Source organism: Rhinoderma darwinii, chromosome 1, assembly GCF_050947455.1.
Source record: "Rhinoderma darwinii isolate aRhiDar2 chromosome 1, aRhiDar2.hap1, whole genome shotgun sequence".
Taxonomy (NCBI): Eukaryota; Metazoa; Chordata; class Amphibia; order Anura; family Rhinodermatidae; genus Rhinoderma; species Rhinoderma darwinii.
This window is the reverse complement of record NC_134687.1, coordinates 26341375-26353761: the sequence shown is the minus strand read 5'-3', so window position 1 is coordinate 26353761 and position 12387 is coordinate 26341375. Positions and strand designations below refer to the sequence as shown.

The following is a 12387-nucleotide window of genomic DNA, read 5'->3' as shown; positions in this document are numbered from 1 at the left end:
TGATAATAGATGGTATGGGCCCCAATCGGGCCGTATAAAAAATAAAAAAAGGACACAATGGCAACTAACAGACAACAGTTGTTAAAAAACACACAAGAGCACAAATATTGGAATTGTTACACAGTCACGAGGCGCCGTCTCACTCTTCTGTGAGATTCCTAGGATTTCTGTGCATTGGACAGCGGGGACAGAGAAATTCTATGCTGCTTGTCACCTGGAGCCACGGGTCTCTTGTTTTCGTTATACATAGCCTGGTGCATAGCTAGAACGATTTGCCTTTCAGGAAACTGGTAAAGCTGGATGACAGTTCCTGTGGAAGCTTTACTGGATGTCATCTTGGTTGTTTATATTGCCCAGCTTTTTTTGGTCGGACTAGGGGCCAATTTTCCCAGCTACAATACATTCAGATTTAGATACTCAGTGAAATTTATGCACAATCCAGAAAGTCTGATCATTTGGCTTTTGTCTCTAGTACAAAATTGTAATAAAGTGTAGAATTTCACAGATAGATAGGATATAGTTAGATAGATCGATAGATCTGGTGTGGCGGGTGGGCTCACACAATTTGATCAAAATGTGCGCTAAGAACCTTCCTATTGTAAGTAGATTTAGCAGTAATGCATATTTAATTAGATTTAGTGGCTTAGGTGACATTAGTGTTCGCAGTGTGCTGTCGCCATTTTCTTGTGTGCTGTAAATTTGCAGTCACAGGCGTTCTTGCACCTGTATACACGTTTTGTTGGAATGTGCTGTTCAAACTTTTGTTGTGTTTATGTGATTCATATATGTGGGGTTAGTGACTGCCTCCATTTTTGATCTTGAACTCCTCCCATTCTGCCCTGGGTGATTTTAATTAGTTTAATGCTGGTTCCTACCATCCCCAGATATATATGTAGGCTTAGTCCCAGTTCTGGGTGTATGTGCAGAGTAGGTCCCCACCCATGGAGGATGCCTTGTCGTGGCAGGTGGGCTCACACAATTTGATCAAAATGTGCGCTAAGAACCTCCCTATTGTAAGTAGATTTAGCAGTAATGCATATTTATTTATATTTAGTGGTTTAGGTGACATTAGTGTTTGCAGTGTGCGGTCGCCATTTTCTTGTGTGCTATAGATAGAGAGATAATAGAGACAAAATAGAAGTAACATTTCTTTAATCCAGCATCAATAGGACCTAATAGGTGCCAGATTAGATATTTTGGATTATCGGATGGTGATATAAGTGTACACACAACTCACGATTAGAAAAGCTGCTTTAGAAAGTTCCCCCAGAAATTGTGCAATTCATGTGTCATGCTTAAGAGCTGTATATAGTACTGGCCCTGATGAGAATAAAGAGCGAGAATGGGGCTGCGGGCAGGGACGTTTGTGTATCTTTACTGCCAAGTGGTTTTTTTTTTGTCCGTTTATGATGAAGCTTCTGGAACCGCCGTTGTCCCTCCCGTTGTATCGTTATGCTGCTAATTACATTTCCTTGTTTTTATGGACAAACTGAAAATGAAAAAAATATGGTTAATAGAAATGAAGTGCTAGGTACCTGGCATAGAACGCCACTCTCCGCTCCATCGTGAACAATCATAATAATATATTTGGATGGAGTATTAACCCCTTCATAACAAAAAAATATTAACTGCTATGTGTAGAAATTTTTTACTTCCCCTTTCCCATCCCTTGGTTGAACTTGATGGACATGTGTCTTTTTTCAACCGTACAAACTATGTAACTATGTAACTATGTAACTATGTACACTAGTACAGATTATTTTTTACTATTATTTTTTTTTTTATTATTATTTTGCCAGTGGCAAAAAAATGAAGTCTGGAACCACTTAGGGTTATGTCACATGACCCAAAAAATATTATTATTATTTTTTTTAAAAAGGTCTAATTTTTTTAATGTTTTGAAAGTGGTTCAGTTAATAAAGGGGTGCCCCACCCTAGGGATTTAGAGAATTAGCTAAAGGAGAGAGCCGGTCAAGTGCAATTCTAAGCATTTGTAGAACAGTACTTCACATGGATGAAAATGGATTTAAAAGGCCACCAAGACGGGTACATGAAGTGACATTTTTCCGGCCACCAACAGCTGATCAAGGGGCAGCAGAGAGAATACCACTCTCCGATCACCTAGAATGACGATCACCTACATGGAGATGGGGTTATGTAGGCTAGGAGTAAGATAAAGCAGCCACGTTTACACCCGATATCGATAGTAGAAACCTCCAAAATAACAGGTTCTCCGTCATCAAACATCTATGGTCTGAGATACCTCACGTCATTAGTCGCCAGCCAAGATGCCACGTCACCACATATGAACATCACATCCCAACACTGCTCATACCCACGGCATTGCATTACACATGTCTGTGAATCGGTTTCTTCAACTTACCCCCATATCAAACCTGGGGCACTGTAACTAGAAGAACTAGGTAGGTCATGATTTTCTGTAGCCCTGGCTTCAGGCAAGAGCGACGCATCGACGTCAGCTAAGTTTAGACCCGATGGTTGGAGAAGGCTATGATTTGAGATCACTAAACAAGCGACACATTTTTTTTCTGCCTCCCACTGATTTCAATGGAAGGTCAGAGGCGGAAACCGTTGCAAGATAACGCATGCCGCTCTTTTTTCCCGCAAGCATTAAAAAAAGCGCACAGGAAAAGAAACTCCTTTGCCTCCCATTGAAATCAATGGAGGAGTGCCAAAAAACGCAGAGCCGAACTAAGCCCTACTTGGCCATTCTTAGTAAAATTACACATCCGAGACCAACCTTAGACTTAGGCAATTGCTCACCACCATGCCGTGGCTTTAGGCTAGATCTACACGTTGACGGCTATTTGTAGACCATATGGCTGGTGCAACTCAAAGCTAAAGGTGCCCGTTCACATTAGATAAATGTTTAAGGAGGTGTCCTGATTCTCCACCAATGGCAGAGGTCTTTAAAAGAAGGATCGGGGATGTTGGATTTCAACATGCCCGATTCTTTATTCGCGTAGGTGATAAGCCGTAGCCCGAGATGTCTGGTAGTGACTGATTCCCGTATTACCATTGAAAACACATGCACAGGCGAACCGAGCGTACATGTATATGGAGGAGTCGGGAGGAATAGCCAACAGCTATTAGTAAGTAAGGCTCTCAATGCATTCTTATGGCGCCTCGTTCTGGCCTCGTTCTGGCTACCATAGGAATGCATTGAGAGCCAGAGTTCCGGTTTACTCAAAAGCGCAGTGACTCCAGACAGGTCAGAGGGAAGATCACGTGAGCGGCGCTGGTCCCGAAAACAACAAGACGGGGAGACCAGTAAGTATTTCTACACGCAGCACCCCACTGAAACACCAATGTACAAATTGAGGGGGAAATAAAAAATAAAAAAGTGGAGTGCTCCTTTAAGGATATGGACAGTCGAAGTCGCTTTGTGCCAACATTGCATGACGATGTGTGGTCTAGAACTCATGGGTCCGTTTATATGGCTATTCTTGCTCAAAGGATCCATGTTTGTCCCTCACTGGGCACCTTAAAAGAGACCAACCTTAAAAATAGATATTGGCAGCAGTGGCTCTGGCTGGCCCGCAGTTAACAAATACATCAGCCCTGGGTGTTACAATACATAAATCTGTCATCATTGCGGAGGGTAAAGGGTCATCAACCAATTTCCACAATAAAGGCTCTGTGAATAATCAGTGGGCCAGTGAGTTTAGAACAAAGTAGGCCTTTTACAAATATATACCGCTGATAGATGGATGTTTGCAAGGAACTTAATGTCTTTAGCAGGCCATAACTGAAAGCTGAGTCTAGTTTTTCAGAGCTCTCGGGACTTTTAGTCTCGAGTCTTCTTTTCCAAGCGATTTGCCAGAAAAATTATTTCAGCCCCCATTTCAACTCTGAAATGGCTCTTCATGAAGCCGTGTGTACATATGCAAAATCCACATTGGGGGAACAAAGATTTTATTCAAAGAGCCATTTTATATAATATGAGTTTTTTTTGTTTCTGCCGGAATTGAGAAACGTGAAGTTAAATAAATTAGTGTACTATCTGCCAACAATTTTTTTTAATGTAGCAGAATATCATAAATCTCATGGAAGAGGTCCAATAACTGGAAATTCTGCAAAAATATAACTCATTAGTTAAAAAGTTAAAGCAATATCTTTCTTAAAGAGCACCTGCTTCGTTCTGTGAAGGAGGACAGATCTTGGAGAACCAAAGGAGAAGCGACAGTCAGATCTCACAAATTTTGAATATCGAAGATAATTTTTTGTAAAAAAAAAAAAGGTGTTTTGATTAGGTACTTCTTAAAAGTATGGTCCACATTTTTGTACATGATTTCGGATGGTCACACCCTTAAAGGGGTTACTCTGCTGTGGACAATCCATTGTTGTTAGAAGGGTCCCTTGACAATAAGCTGATCACAAAGTGTCCTCCTGCTGAGATCCTCAGCGATCACCTGTAATCTGTGGGGAAACCTGGCAGTAAGTGTTCAATTTCTCTGCAGCGCCACCACAGGGAAAATTAAGTATTACATAGCGCCTATTGTCTGTGTAATACAGGACAGGAAGAGAGAGGGAGAGAGAGGGAGTGAGAGAGAGAGAGGGGGAGAGGGGGAGAGAGGGGGAGAGAGAGAGAGAGAGATTCTTTGTAACTGCTCTCCAGTCTGGCGAAGAGTTGAGAATCCTGAACCAGGGAACCCCACTCTTAACTCAAAATTTTCTAATGGGATATATAAAAATTGATTCTCTAAACTGGGCAACCCCTTTAAGACAAGGGTAGGACAGGAGCCTTCATACAATTCACATAGCCAGCCACAAGTTATAGTTGGCTGCCGGTTTTCCACAATCCAACTTTCTCAAATGCTAGATGTATCTTATCTACAGAAGTCAACAGACAAATTGTAAAAAACACTTTCTATGAATTTGGGGAGAAGCAAGTTTTGATTGCCAAGATTTGAGTTACGCAATACTCCAGGTACCAGGCATTATACCTTCTCACTATCTTTGGTTTCTTACAGCTCTAGTCTTTTGAACATTTCATAGTTGATTTTAAAGTGCAATTTCAAAAATGAGCAAAATGCCAAAATGGTCACTTGTTTCACGAGTCCCCAAGGACCCTAAGAGGCAATTGTCCCTGATCTAAAAGAATATGACCCTAGGTATCCAAACACCAAGAGGTGGCGGAGCATGTACTTTGGCTTTGATCCCAAGCACAAACCCCCGAGACTGAAGATGCGCAAAGATAAGACGACAAAAAACATCTGTATGGCCTTTGATCTTCGTTGCCATCAGAAGAACAAAATGCAAGCACCAGTTACAGCACATGGCATCAATGAAATCTGGAATAGCTAGCAGCTGGGGAACATGGGCAATGTTAGGCTTATAATGGCTTCGAAAAAAAAGAGTTGGAAGTATGGAGCCTATCTTCAAGGTCAAGAGATAACAACATCATAGCAGACACCACGGCATATTCAATTATTCAAAGGTCATAAAATCTTCTTGAAAGGGGTTTCCGGCCATAGACTTTTGTTAGAAGTCAATCAGCCACGCTCCCAATCATAGGTATCCATAAACGGAAACGGTTAGCTCTGCATGAAGACCATGGTAATAGTATGATGGTCTTGACATAGGTGGGAAAGCCAGCCATTCCTACTTGAATCCCATGGTGCTGTCAATCCCATTCTAGTGCTCGTCCACTGACTACAAGAATACAAATCGAATGTAGCCTAGTTTTTTGCTAATCTCACTAAGGCCTTGTTTACATCTGCGTCGGTACTCCACTCATGGGTTCTGTCGGAGCTTTCCGTCAGGGGTACCCATAAACCGAATCCAAACTGAAACAAACGGAATAGAATAGCAGAATGAATAGCACAGTAGACTACGGTATTGATTCCGTCAAAGCTACTAAACCCTTGCACAATGGTGACAAACGGAAACCATTTGTACTGGATTGGTCACCATTGAAATGAATGGTGATACAAACAGAAACCTATGTTTTCCGTTTGTTTCAGTTTGGATTCCGTTCATGGGTTCCCTTGATGGAAAGCTCCGATGGAACCCATGAACAGAGTCCCGCCGCAGATGTGAACGAAGCCTAAGAAGGACTCTGTGAAGGTGTTATAAGAGATGTACCACTGGCACTGACCTATCGGTAGTTGTGGTGGCAACAATTTTATGGGCTGTGCCAATAATTGACTATAAACGTACTGTGAACTCAAATAGAAATCAAACAAATTTCCCATTGGTTGTACCCTGTGTGGAGACAACATCTCAAGGAGATCCACTGAGTCATACCATGGATGAAACCCAACTCCTCGAAATACACTGGTACGTTGTACTCGCCGACCAAGCTGAAGACACATCATGTTATTCCTATTACTATGTCTATTTTTTCAAACTAAGTGGAGATCGTTTATTTTAATAAATTATTACTGAGTGAATATTTCTGTTTACACAATTGGTTTAACCCGGAACACACAAATTAATAAAAAAACACATTCACTTCCTCGTAATCCCTCAGGGAAATCATATTCAGCAGTCGTTCAGGGGACGACGGACAGTGTTATGCGGTTTACTATGAAACCTCTTCACTTCAACCCCAGCTGCTTATTATTTTTGCCCGATTTTCTGTGCATTTTTTTTATCTTTTATTCTTCCGTAGGCTGAACTTTTTGAATTTTTTATATATAGATTTTTTTTAAATAGACGTCAATAGTTGTTGGTTTAGAGAAGGATTCCTCTCCCTGAACTTGTCATTTTTGTGTAGTAATTGGCATTCCAAATCTTGTGGTAAGCCACAAAGCCTGTTTAACTCGACTACTGGTTAAAGACTACACGCTCGGTTCTCGGATGTCCCGATTCTTCATTAAATTAGCAAACTTCTACATACAAGCAAGGAAGAAATCTAACAGATACTCAAGGTAAGGGAGTTCAGCTTCTCTTATTAGTCTGGGAAGAAATCTACGGATGCAGTAAACCATCAAAAATGTTTGCTTGCGGCACTACCAAGGAAAACAAGAGCATGGAGACGAAGGTCTGACTAGACAACTTCATAAGGCACTTTGTGTGTGTGCCGCAGCCTCTGCAATGATTCCTTAGGGGCTATAAAAAGGAACAGAGAAGAATATGCCATTCATAATGTTCTACAAAAATATTTTATATTGCAAAGGACTCAAAATTGAACGAAATACATACAGCAAAACCTCTGAGACGACCACACAAAATCTAGGGGAGTGGAGGAGTGGTCCTCTAGAGTAAGGTGGCCAGCATGCAAAGTATATAATGCAACTGAACTTCTTTTACAGGTAATCTGGTCTAGATAAAGGGGTGATCTTCTCAAAAAGAAGGTCTACTGAAAACGTTTGACTGTTTTCACAATCTGAAGTGAGTCCCAAGCACATTGAGAAAGCTGTGTGGTGCTGGGAGTCGACTGAACAATGGGGGGATCGAGGGGATTCTTATTGAGCTAAATTGCGCCACCTAGTTTAGCATTTTAATGGCATTTTTTAGATGTATTTAGGGCCCTATGCTACTGAACGGTATTATTTAATGCACAAGTAATGCTATATATATATATATATATATATATATATATGCACACACACACACACACACACATATATATATATACACACACACACACACACATATATATATATATATGCACACACACACACATATATATACACACACACACACACACACACACACATATATATATATATACAAATACACACACACACACATATATATTTATTCACACGCATATATATATATATATATATATATATATATACACACACACACACACACACACACACATATATATATACACATACACAATCACTGCACTTAACAATTTTCAAAAATCATTAGCCTCACATTTTTTATAAATCTCTCCGTGGGTGCCGGTCGGGTTACTTTAGGCTACTTACGTGGACTAATGAGGGCTTTACTAATTGCTGAAAGGTGCGTTCTCCGGGGAATCCGGAGCAGAATCGATTCAATATGTCATTGTTGTGCCAATTTAAATCCCTCTAGTGAAATCAGATGGTCCAAACTCTCCCATCCTCCTGACTTCAAAGGCACAGAATGACAGTGAGACCGATGCAACGTAGATCATTTTGGACATAAAACACAGTCCTGACACATGGATGGAACATGGAGAGAAGGTGTATGGTGGTTATTAGGGATGTTATGTTGCTGATAGACAATTACAAAGGACTTCAAAATCCTGTTGGATTTGGCCATATGTGTGGATGGTCGAATAGCGATCCAGTTATGGAGCCACTCTTCACTCTTCCACTTTTTCTTGATTGGTTTCTGCTCAGTCTGCGGCTTCTGGTCTTCCAATCAAATTTTCCTACCTTATTCTAGACCAATTTGGCTGGACACAAAAAGTTGCCAGTATTGATCATTGTTTCCTCATCAGGGTTGAATGAAATCCTGGGGTTCTCCTTGGTACCTGGTTCGGGGACCCCCAGAAGACAGCAGCAGTAAGAGCTTTCACTTGTACAGTGGGCATGGAATAGTTGTAGGGGGTTCCCAGGATGGGGTAAAAATTTGTAGCAGTTCTTCCGTGGTAAAAAAAAGGTTGGGAATCACGGTCAAAATTTTTTGGTTCACTTGGTAATTACTATTAATTATGTTGAGAATTATGCTCGGAGAACCCTAAAATCAGTCTTACATCCCACCCACCCGAGGACAGGTGTCCGACTACCAGGTCAATCCTTGTGATAGTCCGGCATGGAGCTATTTTTGATAGATTATCCGAACATCCAGACCACAGGTGCTGGATTACTGGAATTTTACTGTAGATATTTGTAATAAATACGAGAAAAAAAAATATTGACTTGATTTTAAAATATTCTTTAGTCCGCAGACTTAACAATTTTTTATTTTTTATTTTCGTTTTTTGCACCCTGCTCTGAACTGATGACTGTAGCCTGATAAATTTCACATCTGCAGAGATTGTTAGGCTGGATTATTCCCATCCCTGACATTTATTTGTACAAGATACAGTACACACAGACAGCTTAGCTGAGAAATCTCCGAAAGGACATTTTTGGAAGCTAAAAAGTGGATGTTTATTCATTGCCATGCATATATACATAATCCTCCCAGCTTATCCTATATCCACAGTGCATTAAGCCCCGGCATCTGGAGAAAGCATGGATGCGGTATGGGAGCGAATGGAAGAACTTGAATTTTTATGACTCTTCAAAAACATCTGAAAACATTAAAGGGGAAGTAATTTTCAGCATTAGCAGAATATGTTTTTGATACTGATAAACTATAAATAGTGTCCTGGAGTCTAAATTAATCTGGAAGACATTTTATTTACTAGCCCGGGGAGGACACATGCGAGGAAACGCACAGCAGCCAATCGGAGACGAGCTTTGAGATTAGCTGATAAAAGCCGAATGGCCGCGGAGGGTTAGAGAAGGTATTTACTGCATCATCCGTGCTGTTACGTCATCCAAAAATTCCATCAGTCGTCCGTAGGTTGTCGTATAGCCTGCATGTTGTAGAATTAACTACATTTCTACACCTTCCTAAGGACTAGGCATAACAATCACGTCAAAATGACTAGGCGATTTGTACTGGAGGACCCTTAGGCCCAAAAAAAAACGTACGTTATTCCAGAGTTTATTTTATTTACTGTATATAATTTGGACTAGACGATGACAGGTGGAAGAAAAGAAAAAACAAAAAGCCTGCTGTCTGGGTGCACAATAATGGTTATGGGACTCTTACCAACCCACAAAGTTAGGCCCTGTTCACATTGAGTTTTTCGCAGGCAGAAAAAAATCTGACTCAGAATTCCTCCAGGAATTTTGAGGCAGATTTTGAACTGCCTGCACTTTTTTTTCATTGTTTTCGCTGCGTTTTCCACCCAGTGCCATTGAATCTAATGCAATGACTACGGGCAAAAAAACGCCCAGAAACTAGCTCCACAGGTTTTTTTCCGCATCTCGTCGATTCAATAGTTGGTTAGAGCCGGGAACCGGAAAAAAAAAGTCGTCCGGGGAAAAAAAAACGCCTCTGCCTCCTATTCAAATCAATGGGGGGCAATTTCGGAATGTTTTTTTTTTTTTTGGTCTATTTTATGTTTCAAAAGTAAATAATTAATTTACATTTACAATTTACATTTACAAATAAAATGAATTAAAAAAAAAATACTGTTTTTTATTTCAGCCTGTTTGACTCACTTTTGGTTTCCGGGTCAAAATCAGCGCCAAAAAACTCAGTGTGAACTGACTCTTATAATTTATACTTGAGCCTGGTTTTTTTTCGTGTATCTCTTGGGGGAAAGGGTAGGTTAAAGGCTATGGGCCACTTGTGGCTATGGGCCCTCGGGCATTAACCATATGCCCAAATGGTCAATCCACCCTTGCGGATGTCCCATTCAGACTATTAGGCCTCATTCACACATAACTCCTTGGTGTCCCTCTTCTGAAGGGATAACCCACATTTTGCTGGTAAGGGAGAATAACCTCAGTAATCTGGAGTCCGATGGACGATGTCACAATTTTTTTTCTGTCCAAATAATATGGAATCCAATAAAACAAAAACTCTGTATGTCTCTATGAAATCGGATGCATAGGACTGTACTGTAGGGCCAAATAGAAGTCTACAGAAGTGATAATACGCCCGCAGCAAAAATATTAGCTGAAAAGAGAGTCAAACAGGATGAAAAAAATCAGTAATTTTTTTTTAATTCATTTTATTTGTAAAATATAAAAAAATATATATTTAAATATTTAATTTATGAAAAATAGACAAAAAAATAAATATATTTTTTTTTATCTGTGTGTATTCATGCCCAGGACTGCTCCATCTCTGAACAAGATTGGCGTCTGAGCACATACCAAAGGGCGAGCCAGCGTAAATGTCATATTTTTTCCAGTCATGCAGAATTCTGCCAAGTACGCACACCACAAGTTATAGCCGACTTTACTAATCTGATACAGAGAAGATGACCTTGTTTTAACCGATTCACCTCTCGGAATCCCCCAAATGATGCAGCTGGTCAAAACAGTAGCCAAATATTACTCATTTAAGGGAAACAGTCATCATGACCAACCCCGCAGCATTATTCACTGCAAATATGGAGCCCTTCCTAATGGTTGAGTCATCGAGGGATTTACAGCAACGATCAATCATTGTCATCGTCTCTAGTAGGTGCAAGAAAGAGTATCGACTTCAATTTACTTCCTTTAATCCGGCATTTACGTGACCTAATGGGTGCCAGAATATCAAATGTTCTGGATTATTGAATGGCCATCGAAAAGATATAAAACTCAAATGTAAGGGTAAGAATAAAAACGTAAAATAAAGGGTTAATCTAAATGAGGTCTCATGAAATGCCAAATTATACTGCAGTTCATGCTGGATTAGCAGATTTTCTGGATTATTAAATGCGGGGTTAAAGGAATTTCACAATGAGTTGTAACCTACCCTAACCAATAACATACCAAATTACAAATAATCGCAGAGGGTCCTAGTAGCGGTACACCCTGCGATCACCTTACTATTGGGGACTCTTCCCAAGCAGACAATCTCTGTAGAATATATTCTCACTTTTGAGCACCAATTTACAATTTACTTGGTAAACACTTTGCATCCGTTATCTTGTACTGGTATAGAAATATAGCCTGTTTAATAGTCCAGGGCTGCATTCACAATTATGTAGATAGGAAACAGTCAGCAAGCTTGTTGGCAAACACACGACCAAGAGATTATCCCCTCTCTAATTATAGCAACAAAGAAACATGCTCACTCGTCCGATAATACAAATGAACAAACGTAACTCTAGATAGAAATTGAGCCAGCAAGGATGATGTGAGATTTCAGCTCTGAAGCCTGCAGAATTGTGAATGCAGCATGGTACTGTAACAAAGCATCAGTGTTCTTAATGTATTTACAAACGTAATGAATTTTTAATGTATTCTATAGGTAAACTCTAAATGGTGTCCAGAATAAAATCAGGATCTACTGTATACTGTGAACTTGAGAAATATGATTTCATAACAAAAGATTTTCATACCTATAACAATGAGCGTGTAATTCACATTGATGCTTCCAAATCCATTGGTGGCCTTGCAAATATAGCTCCCCGCATCCTCACTTTCCACATCTTTAATTTTCAAACCTTGAACATATGTCCTGAATCTGGTCCAACCACTATGGATTGATCGACCATCTTTCATCCACATTGTAAGAGGTGGGGGGTCACCCTCAACCGGGCACAGCAGTTTGATGGTTCTTCCTAATCTTACGGTTTGCCGGTGGATCACTTTGTCTGAAATGCGTGGGGGACCTATAAAGAAAACAATATATAAAATATCAACTAATTTTACAAAAAATTTTACCAAAATTATAGTTAGTTTTAATCCCGACATTGCATGG

At 40.1% G+C, this 12387-nt stretch overlaps 1 protein-coding gene across 1 annotated transcript in view; it reads right to left on the bottom strand.

Moving 5' to 3' along the window:
* The window catches only part of FGFRL1 (fibroblast growth factor receptor like 1), a 148396-nt gene that overhangs the window by 53516 nt on the left and 82493 nt on the right, over positions 1–12387 (bottom strand). Inside the window, exon 3 of the mRNA XM_075856707.1 lies at positions 12026–12298. Coding sequence (XP_075712822.1) covers positions 12026–12298 — 273 coding nt within the window. The remainder of the gene's footprint in view (positions 1–12025; positions 12299–12387) is intronic.